The following is an 18285-nucleotide window of genomic DNA, read 5'->3' on the forward strand; positions in this document are numbered from 1 at the left end:
CCCAAATCTCTGGCTATGACAAGTAATTTCATTTTGCAAAATCAAATGCTGCATCTGATCAATCAAAGATGAGCATACCGGAGTGCAAAAACCACCACTGGCTGTTTTCTTTGAATGACCTTTTCCACGGCGGGCATTTTGTCACGCTAAACCAGGAAATCTTTAAAGAGGAGGGCTAGGAAATGGGGGAGGGGCGGGGTTTCATGAAAAAACAAAAACTGGAAAAAATAAAAATAAAACTCTGTAAAGATGCAAATCCGCAGTTGCCGAACCGAGAATATGCAGGGATCGCCGAGAGTTTAAAGTTGTAATATCACCATTCACCAACAGATGGCAGAGAGATGTCTTAGTTGCACTTACACCAAGTCTTATATTGCACTATAGGCTAAATCTTTTTTTTTTTGCAGATTTGGAATATGTTGGGGAAAAAAACGGAGTGTGTGTGTGGGGGGGGGGGGGGGGGTGGGGGGGGGGTTGACCCTGGTTTGAGAACCCCTGAACTAAAGGTAACTCCAGAAGTGGACGCCGTTTGGAGACTGTCCGATCAGACGAGACGAAATAAGCCTCCAGGGGGCCATTAGTGGCACTTTTTTTTCTTTCCCCCCTCCGAGGAGCGAGGATGACCGTTTATGCGACGCAATAGTGCAGTCAATTCATCTATATGGTAATGTCTCATGATGTAAGTCGGTTGTAGGCGCGGTGCAGCGTCAGCGTTGGCCCACGGAGCTGTGTGACTTTCAGCTAATGACAGCGGGCCGAGGCAGAGGCACTTCATTATCGCGCCGTGCACCCCTCGCCCCCCGCCCAAAGCCGGCCAAGGCAGACGATTAAGTAATAGGAGGAAGTGTGTTACGACTGCCTTGTTGGTGCGCAGACCCCACAACAGTTTACAGCCCCGCTTTACAAAAAGAGAACCAAACAAAACACTCGCGCTCCTCTGCTCTATTTCTGGTACAGTTTGGCTTCTGAATAGTGCACGGGAGGACACGCGATAGAAGCATGTGGTGTCAAACGAATCAATCATTTCGGAATAACATGCTTTTTTTTTTTTCACCACAAAAATGCAGCTGGGGTGGATTCATGTGTGAGAAAACGAAACAAAAAGCGGCGGATGCGATAACGGCCGCCCTTGAGCTCAATCTGCGCAATTTGGTCCAGGGCTAAAAAGAATGATGTCTTAGCACAACAAAGAGAACCTCCTCCTTTCTTTCATAATCCACATGAATGACAGAACGCAAGCGGACGCTGAAAGGCCACACATCAACGGGCGAACACTCAACAAATCCTCGTCTGTGGCTCAAGCGTCACGAGAAAGGAGCGCGAATGTCGACGGGTGCTGGATCAAGTCAAGGGGGCATCGATCAAAGCGCGCACCGTGAAAAAAGCACCCCCCCCGTAAATTCCACCTTGAACCTTGATCCGAACCCTTAAGCACACGACGAGATACAAGAAGGCTGCGGGATTTCGAAGCAGCCATCACTGAGCTTTGGAGTAGTCACACGCAGATAGAAAAGAAAAAAAAAGCCACGCGAGAAGACACGCTCGAGTCCGCAAAACGCCTTGAATGAAAGAGAAGGCCCCGTGCATTTGTTTGGTCTTACCTTGTGTTTTGTGGGCCCAAGTCTCATCCCTTCGTCTCAGAAGTAGCATGATGGTGCAGCCTGGGCCTCCGCTCTCCCTCTCATAGCCTCGGACTGAGGGAGGCCGCACTGCAATCAACACAAGAGAGGAGATGATTATTGATCATCGGCAACTAGCTTACAAGCTCCGTACTTGGCGCGCTCGATGCAACACAGACGCCATAGCAACAAAGATGGTTTCTACGTTTGATTTTTTTTAAAAAAAAACAGTATTCTAATTCGGGCTGAACAGTTTGGTTCCCACCACATCGCCCTTCTTCTTGAAAACGTTTCCTCCATGAAGCAGAACACGGCAGATTTCAAGTTGCGGATTTGATTAGAACGTGTCGTGGTCCCAAATGCATCTTGTGACCGGTATTTGTTCAAGTATTCATCATCGGGAGGCAACGAACTGAACGAGTATTCAATCAGTCGATTTGTGATGTCATGTCACCGTGATTAGAAATTACGGTGACGATGGGAGAGGTTCAAGCGAGAAGCGCGTCTCAAACTTGAATGATGGCATCCATCATCAGCCAATTAATCAAAAAATGACTTGAATGAACTCAGAGGAGGATAAAACAACATTTGGAGGACTAAATCTTTTTTTTGTTTGTTTTTTTTTTTTTTGAACAACAGCGCTTTATCACTATTGTGCGCTTGCTTGCCCTTCTTGATTCATTAATTGACACCTCTCCAACTCATGAGCATGCAGGCTTTCATTTTGCCAACATTAGATGTCCAGAATGAGCAGGTGAGGCGCTTGCTAGGTAACTTTGCTTCGTAACGACGCGGGTGACGTCGCTTGGAGAACTCACCAGCAATTTCAGGGGGAAAGCGGCAATTTCAAGGTAAACGTACTCCACGGGAGGCAGGCTTCTTTTCTCTCCTCCTCTCGGCTCCGGCGAGCTGACGTCCGCTGTTTTAAAAGGGGCACAAGGAGGGCAGACGGTTACCAGGGGGTCACCGACGCTTTCAAGAGCCGTTCGTGCCCGCTGCAACATTTGAACCCGCCGCCTGAAGATTGATCGACTTAGAACCAGCTAACAAACACACGCCGATTTGGTTATTTGAAACAGCCGCCCCCCCCCCCCCCCCTTGGTGTTATCGAGTTTCAAATAAAATGGAAAAACACAGTGAAGGCCACTTGGAGACGACAACAACAAAAATAAACAAACAGCTCCATTCAGCTTTAATCTGTTTAACTGCGTCTCCGAACTCCCTGGAGTCAACCGTGTGTGCGTGCAGATTGGCAAAGGCTAAAACTGCTGAGCTGACTCAAAACAGAAAACCAGCCCAATCGGGTAAATGATACATTTCGCTCCAGATGTACAGTTGCATTCAATTGTCTCCACGTTCATCGCCAACCACCACCCCCCCCCCGCCCACCGCCGCCCCGTCTCCACAAATGAGCGAATCCGCTCAGGCATCGCTCATATGCATGGCCGACAAACGAAAGAACAACGTCATCTATCGAAGAATGCCCGAGAAGAGCTGCCAAGACGGCTCCAACTCGCTTCAAGGTGCAGACTGAAAGTCTGCGGAAGTCCACCGGGGGGAATATTTCCTCATTTACACGTGAAGGAACGCGAGTTGGAAGGCGACGGTCAGCCCGAATGCAAATTGCAATCCGCTTAGCACCGTTCAAGGTCGCGAGGTGAAAATCCAGGCCGGGCGGCACGAGAGACACTTTGGATGAGACGCCAGCTTGGGGTGAGGACGTCCGCTGGCGTCGGTAAATTTGAACTGGTATAGATTGTGAAGATCATTCTGGAAGGTTACCTCTGATGTTTTTGGGGGGGGGGGGGGGGGGGGGTTCCTGAACGATACCTCCATGCCAAATGCGGTATTGCGTTCCTAACAAAAGGGCTGCTCAAGACTCGGTTGACGACTTTGTCTCCATCTCCACAAGTCGACGCCGTCGTCCTATCGGTTATCAGGAGTCGGAGCGCCGGAGAGTCAGCAATTTTCTCCTGCGGGCTACGCAGCTTGGTTTTCTTATCTCTGTGAAAGTTCTCTCCCTTTCATCCCCCACAATGCCGTCGTAAATTACACATGATTAGCGAGAATGTGAAAGTAGAAAAGAGAGCAAGCGGAAGAATATCGACGGTACCGCCGATGAACGCGGCCGATTGTCCAGCCCGGTCTGAAGAGGAATCAATTCGGGGGCCGAGAGCCGACCCGGGATTTGTTTGTTCGGATCAGCTTGATAAGATGGCGCTTATGCTAATGAAGGCACGCTTACGAAGCACATTTTCAGGTCAGATGCGTTGAACCTTGGAAAAAGTCCAAAATCTGATCTCAGCTGAGCCAAGCGGACACTCGTCGTCATTTTGCCAAACCGCGCCGCGCCATCGCCAAAGCTGGCAGAGCGCGGGCCATACTTTGGGGTGAAGAAATTATTCAGTGACATATGTCATTGAATAATAAACGCTTGGCTGCAGGGGAACAGATTGTTCCGTTCATATTTAATAGCTCGATTGGGCCGCACGCAAACTTGCCCGACGCGTAGAAATGTCGGCGCCCAAAAAAAAAAACAACAACACGTGAACGCAGACCGAGACGGCTCACCGAAAAACGTCTTCGGTCTCATCCAGATGCCGCAAAAGGAGCTCAACTGTTGCTTTTAAAGGAGACGCGTCGCTTCTCGCGGACGGTCGTCTGCATCGATACGTCGTCTTTTAATCAGCTCCGATGAATTATTGAGCAGGCTTTTTATATTAGATTATGACCTATATTCCGGCTGCTTGAAGGGAGTGTGCCAATAAAATCCAGATTTAGTTTTTAAGTTGGCTCCTTGGCCCACATAAGCTTTAATCACCGTGCAAGACACACACACACACGTTATGGAAGACTAACAATCCATGTAGCTCTGCAGATGTAATCGTTCATTTAAAGAGACAAGTTCTTCTGGGGTCTTTTTCGCGCCGCCCCGCATAACCAAGTGCTCAATTTGCGACGGTTTAATTAAGGCTGATCGAGTCCTCAGAATCCGGACATGCGATACGTCACGTCGGAAGAACGCGGGGAGGAAAAGGAAGCGGCGGGAGATTAGTATTCTCCTGCCGTCTCCCCTCTTGGCCCGTTTATCGATGAAGATCATGTCGGCCCAAGGCTCTCCGGGCATACTTCTTTTTCCGCATAAGCTTTGAGAGCAGTTTTTAAAACGCTAAACAGTCCCGTGGGGGCGGAGGACGGGAATTCATCGTGAAATACTCTTGTTTTCCCACCACAACAAAGAAGCTCCATGTTGTACCGACACACCGCTTCTATTTCAACACAATGTCGAACATGGATGGGAGTAGACAGTGGAACAGCCCAAATCTCTGCTCTCCCAAAATGGACTTTTTGGGCGGCACGACAATATCAAGGCACGTGCAAAGATTTCTCCGGCCGTTGGATTGTATATTGAACATGCTGGATGGGGAGTGCTTGAATACAGAACGTTATTTCTGAAGTAGATGTGCCGATTCTAATGAATGTATTAGAATTTTGTCTTTTTTTTTTGGTGGGGGGGCAGAGGGGTACACCAAAGATCATCACACCGACACCAATCCAGCAATAATTTTGCACTCCTCAAACGATGACCCCGGCGATAAAGCACAGGCGAGGCAGTTCGAATGATTGACAAGACCCCGGCTTCGGCAAATCAAACGTTCTCTCCGTTGAAATGGAAGCGGTGCCGAGCTACAGCCGACATTCCTCCACTTTTCCAAGCGGACGCTCTCAGTTCAAGGACTGCAGCGTCCCATGCGCAGAACCGGCCACGGGCACTGGAAGCGTAAAAATGTCCACAATGTCTGCATTTGCGTTGTAGGAGCGCCTCGCGTACATAAGACAATGTCCGATTCCAGACTTGCGTCAACTATTTTCCATTTTCAATTTTTATCGCAGCGTCTTGTAAGCGGGACGTAACATTCATATCCCAGTCACGCTCAACTCCCAGCGGAAGAGTTGCCAAGCGCCTCACAAAGTTCACTCGCTCCGAAAAAACTTGAAAGGCCGTGTTGAGGCAAGCGTCGCGGAGGCGTTCGCGCTCCAAACCAAGCGTCCATTTTGCCTCGCGGCAGGCGTGGCGGAGCGGAGAGACAATTTGCCTTTCCGTAATGCGGGTCCCAGATGAATTTCCCAGGTACAGTCATAACCTCCACTGCAGACAAACACGCACACGCGGTGTAAATCCAAACTGATGTCAACGACCCGGAGAGTTAATCAAAAGAAAAAGGGGTCGATCGCGGCTGCGCTTTTGACGTGGCTGCGTGTCTGGCCAAGTAAGAGCGGGTGTGAAAATACATTTTGCATCTGACACGGTGAACGTCTCACACGATAGGTTCGCCGTCACGCTCACATTTTGCAAGCCTTTAAGCAGATAAAGTGATTGCGTCCGTGACTGTTGCCGTCCAGTAAATTGAAAGAGTTCCAAAAAGATGAAATAATGCTCGATTCAACCAACCTTGACCCTTTAAGGGTTATCGCGTTATCAGGTTACAGGGTGCATGAAAGGCTAACGGTCATCTCTCTCTCTCTCTCTAATTCAGCATAAATAATAAAGTAAATATGATCACCATGAGTAAATTCCAAGCAGCGTACTCACCTACTGAACAAAAATAATAATAATCGACTCAATCGGTTGTGTTGGCAGGAGTAATCGAACGAATCAGCGTTATGTTATCGATTCGACACAGACGCTGCTTGGGTCTTCAATCGATTCGTGAAAGCCAACAAAGGATGAAAACGGCAAAGCGGCTTCAGTCCATTTGCGTCCAAAAAAAAAAAAAAAATCCCGTTAGTGACAGCTAGAATTTTTATATTTGGAATTAGAGATCCAAGATTTGAAATGGAAATTCCACAGACCAAAAAAAAAAAAAAAATGTTCCATCCAGCGTGCCCATATGGGGCTAATTGTTTCCCAATCGTCTGATTTTTGTCATTCATTATCTTCATGTACTGGGCAGTGGAAGCATTAAACCTCCCCTAGTGGGCGGAAGTGGGAAAAAAAATGAGGTAGACAGCAAAAGGAGTTTTGTGATTGGCTTCGATTTTTCTATGCATCTTTGGCACGTTAGTCTTCGTCCGTGTACCTAACGCGGGCACTCGCTCTCACACAGACACACGCAAACAAAATGACCCCCCTTGATTTTCCCTCCAACGGGTTGACCTCCAAAAATGAATTTCGCAAAATCATTAACCGGCTGTTCCTCGTCTTGCAATAATCATAATAATGATGACGATAATTAAATTGTATCAGAGCTCCCCTAAGTGAACAGCAACTACTCTGATCACGAGCAAGGCGAAGTATGCGTGGCGAGACGTGATTTTAAGATGGCCGATGAGCAAAACAAACTGAAATTAATCCGTACGTGTCACATTTTTAGATGATGGAGATGAAAAGATAGAAAACAGGTGCCGTATTGTAGCAAAGGGACTAAAAATATTGATAATTACAAGAAAAATGGGCGCAATAAAGCCTTTGCGTGATCATGGCTTTTTTTTTTCTTTCTTCCTCCTAGTCCATTGTCTTTCAAAGCTCGTGTCTGTCTGTAGAAACGAGTCAGTTGAGAGCAATGCGAGATGGAACGTGGGTGGAATGGGGGGGGGGGGGGGGAATCAGATTGGGGGCGAAGGGGGGGGGGTGTCGAAACACAGATGGCAGCCAACGTGAAGACTCAGTGCTTCTCTAGAACAAACTGTTTGACCAGTCACGTTCCTCACTTTGAATAGAAGCAAAACCATGATCGGATGTCGGATGCCGGCTCTCGGTGGCTAAGGCGGCACATGGGAGGAGGAAGGTGCGACACATGTTCCAATGTTTGAAGGAATGCACAAGAGCAGACTTTCTTTTTTGTTTGTTTGTTTGTTTGTTTGCGCAGTAACACAGAAATGACAACGCTGCCGGAATGAGGTTTGATGGCGATGGCAGGAGGAGGCGGTCCTTTGGATGTCATTGTAGTCAAACAGAACAAGAAATACAACAGAATGATCGGGAGGCAAGAATATGACAAGGGCAGTCAAAGTGTGTGCAGAAATGGGTCACGGTGCGCGTAGCAAACGCTCAGCAGCAGACTTTCAAAAACATTGCTGGCACGAGAAAACAAGACTGGGTGACAGACAGTCAACACTTAAAAAGACCTACCTAGTGTTAGATTTAAGAAGAGCCCAAAAAAGGACGCATTGGGTGGAAGGAGGGACAAACTAGGACATGGAAAATAGAGAAAGGTACAAAAGTAAAAAAAGTACAAAAGAGAGGGGAGCCGATTAAAACGTCTTCATGGTAGGTAAAGCAATTTCCCCTTTGGCTGGAATCAAAAAGTATCCCAAGTTATGAGCGGACAATGAGTGGCATCGAGAGGAGGAGGCGGTGAAGGGAGGAGGGAGCGTGGGCTGCACAGGGAAAGAAAGGGGCTGGAGGTGAGAGCAATTGAGAGGGGAAAAGGAATGAATGGAGAGGGGATTAAAAAAAAAAAAAGATAAAAAGGGGAGGGAAAAAAATCCCCTTCCAATTTCTTCTTTCCCGTCTCTCTCGCTCTCCTCGTCGGGCTCATAAATAGAAAAAATTGTTGACCAGGTAAATGGCAAAATAGATGAGGAGACAGAGAAGTGAGAGAGCCAGCAAATGAACAGACAAAGCACCTCCCAGCAGTGCGATGAGGAAAAAAAAGAAGAGAAAACGAAAGATAAAAGCAAATACTCCAGTGGCCTCCGTCGTCTCCGGTTAATGTGCGGAAGGGGGAATTGGCGAGTGCCAGTTGTTCCCCTTCCCCGGCTGCCTTCTGCTCTCTTCTCTCTCCCCCCCGCCAAAATAGCTCCCCATCCAGATGAGGAAAAAGCAGGCGCGGGTGTCCTCTGTCCCTCAACTCTGCTTGGACGTGTGGCGCCACTCACACAGGTAAGACATTGTTGCGGCAGCAACACACAGTGGGAGGAAAAAGGCGGACAGTCGAGCACTACCTGCCTCATGAGGAAAAGATGTGGAGCTGGAATTGCTCTGTCTCCCCTCTCCCGCCCATCTCTGCGAAAAGATGGGAGGAAGGGAGGTGGGCCCATTTCGCTGCATTAGTATTCATTGAAAGAGTGTGGCAGAAAGCGAGCGGAGGGCAGCCTGGAAATGTCGAGGAACCCAACCGCTGTTTCAAATTCATAAGAGAATGGCTCCCTCTAGAGGCTTTCGTCGGAACACCAGCTCAAACACTGCAGATATGAATTTACCTGGATCGACCTGATGAGGGAAACTCTTACTGTCCATAAAACCAGAAATATTGGGGCGATTATGCTCAGAAGCACGGTTAAGCGTATTTGTTCACACTTGTGTAGAAGAACTTTTTAGATTGAACCTCGGAAAACACCTGTTCAGTTTTCACTCAAAATGAGCAGTCATGAGTGCAGCTGGTCGACTATTTTATTTTCGTCTATTTTACATTTATGTGATTTTTTTTAAATACATACATCAACGGTGAAAGGCTGGGACACGCTGAATGCATGTCCGTCTCCTTTGATTTTATTTGGAGCTCCAAGACAAAGTGAGTTTGCACCCTCCGAACTCGATAGTGTAGAAGTACCAACTGCTCGTTATGGCAAAAACACGATGGCCGGACACGAAAAGACAAATGCAGTGTTTGCGCCAACTTTGGTCACTCTATTGCGAACATGTCAACATTAACAGAAAGCACAACAAGTGTCTCATTTGTTCTGAAAAGTTTGCGTTACCTTTCTCCGTCCGGAAACAGTCATGGCAGGTGTGTCCGGTGATGACGTGCAGTCGACACATCGCCGCCCTGTGGTGGACATGGTTGCTCGATGATGCGACGTTAGATTGAGTTGGTCTGGTTTGGTGAGCGCAGGCATCGCTTCACAATCGCAAATTATCCGAAGATGGCAGCTTTGCCGTCCTCCTTACGCGTCTACAGAGGAATTCTCAAAGAACTGCGGGCCATGCAAGGACAAAATTACAAGCAGTCTCTGGCGTACAACTACGTAACGGATCAATTTCGAAAAAATCAGGCAAGTTTTCGCTTTCCTGCTGTTATACTTCCGCCAGCTGTTATTATAGTATTATAATAAATCCACCTTTAGTAGCATTTTCCTCTATTTGTTACACGCGTCTACATATTTCCAGGCTCACGAAGCTTTAATTAATTCCTCATGTATGTGAATGGCCATTTTAAGAACATATGTTTTGGTTTCATGTGACTCCAGCGCAACACAAGGGCATGCTAACGGCTAACTTGCTGCCCAGTACCGTACTGTGTAATCCAGTGTAAAACACTTTATTTGGCACGCGTGCACATTGCATTGATATCCAGTTGAGGAGTCACGTAAATGTAATGATTACGGTGATAGTCACGCTTACTTCGTGCCGGGCCATGTCCCAAAAAGTCAAAAAGTACTGCACATGATACAGAAACAATGACTGTCAACACACAAATGTGAAATCTAGTTCAACACAACGCTTTTACTGTATTGCGTTGTGTAAATGGTAACAGTTTAGTTGTACTTCCTGCCATCTACAGTTGCCTGGATACAAATATCTTAAGTCAATAAATATTTTTGGACCAACTATGTGGATTTGGATAATTTCCCATAGCACACCTTCTGATAGTCTTTCATGGCAACACTTGTTAAAATCACACGTGCCCCTCCCCCCTCCTCTTGAAATGAAGCATTCGGATTGTTAAGCATATAGGCTTCAAGCTCTGATTATGAATGCTTGAGAGAACAAGACTCACCATCGCTGGCTGACCGCATGTGCAGTGGTGCAAAACGGCTCGGGGGAAGACTCGAGCCTGTCAGTGTGTATTTGTGGAAACTCCCAAAATGACCCAGAGACATAATGTATATGCGAAACCACGGGGACTGGGCCAAATGCTTAATGTCACCATCACTTGTTCCGTCAGATAAAGCAGAATAATGTTGACTGAGAAAAGTTGGTGAAGATTGCATATCTGTTGTTGACGTCACTCGTTAATTTCCCCCTTCTACAAATGTCCTTTTCCTGTCAGGTGTGATTAAGGACATTTTTTCAATTTCAATTCTCCTGTCCCGCAGGTGACAGGAGAGAGGTACTGCCGTGCCCAGCAGGAGGCGCTCCATGCCTCCCAAACATATCTGTGTCTGCTGGCATCCTCCAGGAACCACCAAGCCCTGCACAACCTTTACCATGCAAAGGGAGAGCGCAATCCCGAAGATGTGGCGGGCCTGGTGGGGCTCAGGATGCCCACTCAGCCAGGAGGCAAAGGCTGGGAGAAGTGACGGTGGAAGAACTGATGCCTCGTGAACAGCAACCTCCAAAAAAGGGATACGTGTTATTCAAGAAGGGCAAAGGCTAGCGACTCTACCTTATGATCCAGGGAGGACGTATGTGGGGGGGAGAACATGCATCCTGAATCCACCTTTTGCTTTGGTCCTGCAAATGTTTCTAAATGTTCAAAAGTTATGGCAGACATTCACCAAAAAAAAAAAAAAAAAAAAGGGTTTGACTTTGAGTTCTCAATTAAACTATTCACCTAATATTTGGTTGGCTTTCTTTAGAAAACAAGCAATGGTAGATTGCATGGAATATCTCTCCCATGCCGCCACTACATACATTTGATAAGTCAAGAGGAATCATAAAGTGCTTCAAATAGTTACAATGCATTCATATGCATATTTTTAAAAAATGGAATCACAAAATGTGATGCGTTTTCTTTATTTTAAAATGTCTAACCACAATGTTCAAATGCCAGGGCTTCGTGATGCGCATCAAATTAGTTTGTGCTTTCTTTGGGAAATGAAACAGAAATAAATCACGAGGGCATCATTGTCAGAAATTCCGGCTTCCAAAAGACATTTTCTATCGGAGAAGTCAGGTCAGTTCATGACCAAGTTGTCCCTCCCAGCCCATTTAGGCTGAGACTCGTCCCATTCATCGCTTTCTCTTTTCGCCCACAGTGACAGTCAGTTTTCCATTGCGCCGTTTTGCCATTAATCTCCCCATTTTGCCCCCCCCCTTCCTGTTACCCCACTGATGACTAACATTGCTTTCAGAGTGAATTTAAATCGAATGACCCCCAAAGCCAAGCAACTCACGGTGACACCGGGAGTAAGACAAGCACCCATGCATTGCCCACATTCCGCGCACTCAAAAACCTTCCAATGCATTCTGACAGACCAAAGGCTTGTGTCACAATTAATGCGCAAATAAGCGGAGAGTATAAGATGGGTTTTGACACACGACCGTGTCTGTGAAGCACAGTCATAACAAAAAACAAAAACAAAAAAAAAGGACAGAAGTAAGCATATCGCCGAGCACAGTGAGCGAAAGAAATGAGTCCAAGACGGTTGCAGTATTTACTTCTTGTAGCAATAATGAGTTCTGCTAAACACAAGACACAGCAAAGCAACTCAACAGCTTGCTCTTGACCAAACCGTGGATACACTAAAACACAGTCAGCAAAAACTACTTACTCGAATAACGAAGAACGTAAGCGAAGGCAAGAGCACCCAAAAAACGGAACGTGAGTAAAAAGAGAGCATCTGGAGTAGACGAACTGCACTTGAGCGAGGTGACAGCTTGATGTGGGTCCACAAGGTCCTGAAATTGTCCCAATAAGTGTGATGCCAGACAGGTATGCGGCAGGAAAACCGGGAACGCCTCTGCCACCCGCTGGCCACGAACAGAAGGTGATCGTGACACTATCTTGGTTTCATCCAAATATTGACACCGCGATTGTGTATCATTGGAGATGACACGTTCAGAGTCCAGTCTGGGAGCCGTGGGAGGGATTGGATGGAACAACCATGACTGAGGCCAGGGCGTCGCAGTAGGTTTTACTCTTTACATGTAGATCGTCATTTTCATTTCGTTGTTTGTTTTAAAATGAGTGGGAACTTGACGAAAATACATATTTATCGCCAATACAACTAATAAGTTCATTGGAAAATCTCAAATTAAAAAAAAATCATATAGAGAAGTTTATATTCATCCACTCCTCTCTGCTCGAGAGGAGTGTGAGCAAGGCGGACAGAGAGGGAGGCTCGCTCTCTCACTCGAAAAAAAAAAAAAAGAACGGCGAGGCAGCGAGCATCTCCAACTTGTGGCCGCAGAAGGCGCACAGAAGTATGACTTGAGGAGGAGGCTGCGCGCACACCGAAACAACCAAGCGGATGCCAAAAAACGTTCACCGTTGTCCGAGTGAGGTTAAAGCGGCATTTGCCAGCGACGGGTTGCAGAGGTTAGGTTGGCAAGAAGAGTTGAGGTGCAGAAGGAAAAGAGTGACGCGATCGAGAGGGGCGACATGTTTGGAATGATCAAGAATTCGCTTTTCGGAAGCAGCGAGGAGACCGAATATAAACTACTAAGCACAGAGACCAAGGTACGCATTTTTAAAGCCGCCATGTCAACGATTTTCTTGCATGAATAAAAACATTGTGTTTACAATAGTCCCAAATCGCATACACATTCTGACCAGTCAGATTTGGCCTTAAACTGACCCACATATCGTCGATTTCGTCAATAACGCTTTTAAAAATTACTATTTCTTTTTTTTTTTTTAAATGCACGCTGACATCGTGTGCCACTTGAGCTACTTGAGCCCGCGAGTGGTCAATCTCATGGCTCACATGATGTGCACTGAGCGAACACGACCATTGCCGTGACGTCACAGCGGAGCCCGTGACCTTTTCGTATCTCTGTTCACTGGCGTCCTTGTGACGTTTGGCGTCTTCGTGCATTGAAAAGAGCGGCGATGGAAAGGCAGTGATGTGTGGTCACCGAAGCGATGCCCAGCAGCGACTTCAGTATCGGTCCAAGTTCTCCTTTGACCCACAACGCGCTGCTTGCAAGTGCGAGTGCATGGAGAAACGCGGGCTTTGGTGATCATCTTTTGGAAGTCCTCAGGGAATGTTTGGGCATTTGGGGGTGTAAGGCTAACCCAGTCTTTCCACATCGGTGTGCCACCTTGACAAAAGTTTGATTTTTACCTGAAGACAAGAGCTTCAATGATCAAGTCGCTAAAAGTGAACTGCCATAATACTCTTTGAGTAGATTACTCACTTCTTTGTCATGAAAAGTGCCATTCGCGTCACTCTTCTTTGGCTGACACTGACAGTAGCGCGACTGCTCCTGGCAAGAGCATCTGACTCTTGCCGTTGTTGGTTACGTACACTTTTTATTACTGTGACGACAGTCTGCATCTTCTCAATTTCTACGTTTTCATGCTAAATTATTTCGACTTTGGCCCTCTACGCTTCATTGGGATAAGAAAACTTTGTGTACACCACAACACATCAATAAATCAGAATGAGGTCCTCACGTGTTTCAAAATGACCATTGCATGAGAAGGAGGGGGGTGGTGGTGGTGGGGGGGCATCGAAATGATTATGAAAGATGAAGTGTTTTCAAAGCGTTACATAAGACTGAAATATTAATCGTTCTCAATAAAATATAAGCTAAAAATCTATTGTGATGTCAATTAAGCCCCGCGAGCTGGGTCACGTTTGTGCATATCGTAGAAAAAGGTGAATTCCGTTTGAAATCACAATGGCAACCCCCCGCCCCCCCAAAAAATAGTTTTTGTATCGTATGTCAATATATTGTGCAAAATGTCAGTGGACCTATTATTTGGCCAAATCTGTTCGAATACTAATATTCGATTCTCCCAACATCCACTCAGTTTCCTTGGGAACGAGCCACCGACTTTACAAAGCAAAGTCCATCAAATCTGTCAAGTGAATTCGAGTTTAAACAACGGATACTGAAATCTGAGATTGTCACCGAAGCCCTCGGACACCCATCTGACTCTGACACCCATCCATCCATCCATTTTCCGAACCGCTTGATCCTCACTAGGGTCGCGGGGGGTGCTGGAGCCTATCCCAGCCATCTCCGGGCAGTAGGCGGGGGACACCCTGAATCAGTTGCCAGCCAATCGCAGGGCACACAGAGACGAACAACCATCCACGCCCACACTCACACCTAGGGACAATTTAGAGCGTCCAATCAGCCTGACATGCATGTTTTTGGAATGTGGGAGGAAACCGGAGCACCCTACACACTTAATTTAAACTGAGAAGAAATGCAGAGGAGCTACTTCGTGCATGCGCATGCACACACACACAAGAATGAAAAAGTGATGTAATTAAAAGTCTTGAGATAAGTATAAGAACCCCCCCAAAAGGCTTGCAATTAACAGTCAGTGTTGATAATGTAGCAAACATCCACTGACACGTGATTGAGGAGTTAATTGCACTTCGTTACTTACAATACGTTCAAACTCACATTTGTCGTGTGACAAAGGTGGCCGGCCGTCTTACGACCACTATGGAGTGCAAACGCAACCCATCCAGTGTAGAGTACGCACTGATGCACAAAGCCAAAATCACAGACATACTTCTTGAAGTCATGTTAAAAGACGGCAACCGTTAAATGGCGTGCTGTTATTTTCTCGACTCCGATCACGTGAATAAATACAGTTTGCGGACAGTATATGTATAGGGTAAACATCGCTCGCGGAATGATTATCATTCGAATGACCTTTCCATTCCTACAGCTGCATCCTTAGAAAAACACTTGAATGATTCATCGCATGTATAATCACGGTCATGGAAAATGGAGCCCCATTTGTGACCAGAACCCCCTCAAAACGCATTAAGGTCATCGCATCGCACGTGGAGCTGCGTGGCCGCACTCCACGTGAAGCTCTCGAAATCACATGAAAAGACGGTTGCATCATGTTAACGCAGCGCGCTGGGGGGGCTGGGGGAGCAAGTTGTGTTTGCCCGCGTTACGTAACGTTGTGAATCTCGGGCCTATTATAATGTGTAGACCGAGTGAACCCACGGCGGCGGCAGGAGACGTTAAATCACATCAGTGCAAAATGTGTTGTCCACTCCGTGTTTTTATCTGGGCCGCGCTGGTTTGGCGCAACCGCGTATGTGCAATTGTGCAGACACAAACATCCAACACGTACACAGAGTCAGCCTTTGAAGTGCAACGGCCCTGCATCATAAGCCCATGACTGCACTCATCCGGAAAAAAAAGGATTATGTTACTCCTTTGTTGGGTCAAATTTGAGCCTTTTGGACACTTGACGGCAATTAGAATACCGGTACCCTATATGTCATTCTTTAACCCTCAAATGTGATAAGTTCCAAAAGTAACCATTCAAACACAAAAATGACATTATTTTAAAAATAATGCCAAGTTTGTGTACACTGAGGCAGTAACGGGTCAAAATTGACCCGTGTCTACTTCAAACGATTTTGCGATGCCATCAGTTACGATCTGGCGCACCGTAGCTGTTGTGAAAGCGCTATATCAATAAAGATTTCTTGTATTGTATTATTAGGCACCACATCTATAAACAGTTTGATTTATTTTATATCATACACAAAACGCACCGGGTTAAAAGTAAAAGAAAAGTCTTGTATGTTAAATAGTTTATTCTAATTGTGCTGTAGGTTTATTTGATCGATTTAGCGCTATTGTGCTAGTTTTCAGACCGGTGGATCATCGGCTACCCGCAAATGTCTCCCTTTCTTTTTTCGCGGAAGAGGGCATTGGAACTTTGGGCGTTTGAACTTTTCGAGTAACTGGTTATTACTTTGGCTAATGTTAAATGCTATCTTGGTCGACAGTTCAACAGCTGTAAACAAGTCAGTGCACTCACCATGATCCAACAACCTATTTTGCTTGGTCATGGCAGCTACGGGAAGCTGAGTAGTTTCCCTCACGCCTGGAAAAAAAATGTTGCACTTAGCTTTGGTTGATTTCACTAATGCCTAAAACCTCCTAATTTTTTTTGGTTCTCCCCTAGGATGGCGTAAGCTTTGAGGTACGGCGTTACGACGCCGCCAAATACGCCGTCGTTTCCTCTGAGGGGCGCACTTATGACCAGGTGACGGGCGAGCTCGTGAGGAAGCTGCTCATGTACATCGGTGGGAGCAATGAGCAAGGTAGGACACCTCAGAGCGGTGCATCGACATGCCGGTTGTGCGAGTTGGAACTTTGTGCGACAATGTGGGCATATTTTTTTTTCCTGGGAAAAGTGCCGTACCAAAACGTACTACAATAATGGCATTCAAATCGCAATGTTCCCCAATGTACTTTAGTCTATTCTTATTTCATCAAGGTGAGGCGATGGGTACGGCGGCACCTACCATCATCACGGTCTACCCTCGGAACGACGGCGTTCTGTCCCGTCGTTTGGTGGTCGCCATCCGCATCCCTACCATATACCAGCAGAGCCCCCCGACCCCCACGGACGGTACCATAAGGGTCGAGGAGCGGCCTGGCATGACCGTCTATACACTGTAAGCGTGTGTCAGTGATATTTTTAGTCACGGCACGGCACGGAATTCAACGGCATTTAAATGTGCTTGATCAAAGCAGATCTGATCCAAATGCTTCAATGGTTGCAGATTTGATTGGGGAAAAAAAATTTCATTATTCCCCACGGAGCTCATTGAAAAATGAATGAGCAGTACGTAAAAACTATTTGAGTAGCGGTGGGCCGTGCATTCGGTACCCACTAAACATTCACCGCTAGCACGTCACGCTGAGACAAACTATTGTTTTTGTTTTTTTTCCCCCGCCCGCAGGCAATTTGGAGGTTTCGCAGGTGAGAGCGAGTACCGAGCAGAGGCCTTGCGTTTGACACGCACGCTCGGCGAGACGGCCCCATTCCAGCGCAAGCAATACTTCTGTTGCAGTTACGACTCGCCAATCAAGCCCTACGGACGCCGCAACGAGGTGTGGTTTATACAGGAGGAGCCGTAGGCGCCCGCTTGCCCGTTTTGGCTTCTTTCCCCAGACTGACCGCTTCGCCGACACTCCCACAAATGGACACTAATGCGACTTAAGTATTGTTTGTCTCTTTTGAATTCAACACATCCCCTGACTATGCGAACAAAAAGTAGCGCCGTTGTATGTTTGCGAGTCCAAAATGTCCCGTGCGCTGTGATTTATTTATGGCTTACGCATACCAATAGGGTATTGGAATAATCAACGTCTAAAAGCAACGTCAATATGAAGTCATTGTCTGGCAGGTGTGAGATAGAAGAGTGAGACGGAGAAAATAGACGAGCCTAAGTGAAGTTTGGCAGTAAGGTAGCATTGTTTAGTTCCAGATACAACTTGAGCATCGCGGTATTTTCTTTTGTTGCAAGAAGTGAGCCCGCCGATGATTTGGAGAAATGGCGGAAAATCCTGTTCTTCAATTAGGAACTAGTTCTCAACCCATGAAGTCATGTTTCGAATATGATTAGCTTTCGAGCAGTTTGTATTGTGATCACCAATCATGTCATTTTGTGATGGTCATTTTCGTTAAATCTTTTCAAGTTGTTGTGGAGGTTCCATTTTTAATTTCATCCCTGAAAATGTGACTGTGATACATCCGTAGTGCGACTAACCATGGAAAGAGTGAAAACTGGAAGGGTTTACTTGTCTGTCCCAAAATAATAAATATGTTGCTCAAGTAGCCCGACTTCGTCGTTTGTCACACAGCTCAAACGCTTTACTTTTATTTAAAATGACATTTTACGACTCTGTTATTCTGTTAGGTGATTGAAAAGTTTGATGAATCTTGACGTTATGACCATGTATGTGCAAGGCTTTACTTTTTTTGTGCAGATTTTCTTGACAGTAATTCTCCTGAGCCAAAACACACTGCCGCCCCTCTCGCGTAGAAAAAAA

The 18285-nt window shown here is 46.4% G+C and overlaps 3 protein-coding genes across 6 annotated transcripts in view; 2 read left to right on the forward strand and 1 right to left on the reverse strand.

Moving 5' to 3' along the window:
- grin2ba (glutamate receptor, ionotropic, N-methyl D-aspartate 2B, genome duplicate a) overlaps positions 1 to 8601 on the reverse strand; it is a 74280-nt gene extending 65679 nt beyond the window's left edge. For 2 of the 4 annotated variants that reach the window (XR_015103159.1, XM_086132357.1), the window contains exons 1-3: positions 7753 to 8601; positions 2438 to 2538; positions 1602 to 1709 (exon numbers count right to left, since the gene is read on the reverse strand). Coding sequence is in view for 3 of the 4 variants with exons in the window: in XM_086132357.1 (XP_085988483.1) it covers positions 1602 to 1628 (27 nt within the window). In the remaining variant the exon portion in view is untranslated. Of the gene's footprint in view, positions 1 to 1601; positions 1710 to 2437; positions 2539 to 6213; positions 7022 to 7064; positions 7134 to 7752 lie in introns of those variants that run through there. The other 2 variants (XM_086132358.1, XM_086132359.1) reach the window with 2 other exon arrangements.
- Positions 8602 to 9391: 790 nt separating this feature from the next.
- Positions 9392 to 11097, forward strand: fmc1 (formation of mitochondrial complex V assembly factor 1). The gene is made up of 2 exons (XM_086132600.1): positions 9392 to 9617; positions 10662 to 11097. The coding sequence occupies exons 1-2, from the start codon at positions 9489 to 9491 to the stop codon at positions 10863 to 10865; spliced, it is 333 nt and encodes a 110-aa protein (XP_085988726.1). The 5' UTR covers positions 9392 to 9488; the 3' UTR covers positions 10866 to 11097.
- A 1308-nt stretch (positions 11098 to 12405) lies between these two features.
- On the forward strand, positions 12406 to 18070 carry LOC147192399 (heme-binding protein 1-like). Its single transcript, XM_086132599.1, has 4 exons — positions 12406 to 12967; positions 16409 to 16547; positions 16724 to 16904; positions 17193 to 18070. The coding sequence occupies exons 1-4, from the start codon at positions 12890 to 12892 to the stop codon at positions 17368 to 17370; spliced, it is 576 nt and encodes a 191-aa protein (XP_085988725.1). The 5' UTR covers positions 12406 to 12889; the 3' UTR covers positions 17371 to 18070.
- The last annotated feature ends 215 nt before the right edge of the window (positions 18071 to 18285 follow it).

This window comes from Hippocampus guttulatus, chromosome 16 (assembly GCF_054856545.1).
Source record: "Hippocampus guttulatus isolate MCC_2025c chromosome 16, RoL_Hgut_1.0, whole genome shotgun sequence".
Lineage (NCBI taxonomy): Eukaryota > Metazoa > Chordata > Actinopteri > Syngnathiformes > Syngnathidae > Hippocampus > Hippocampus guttulatus.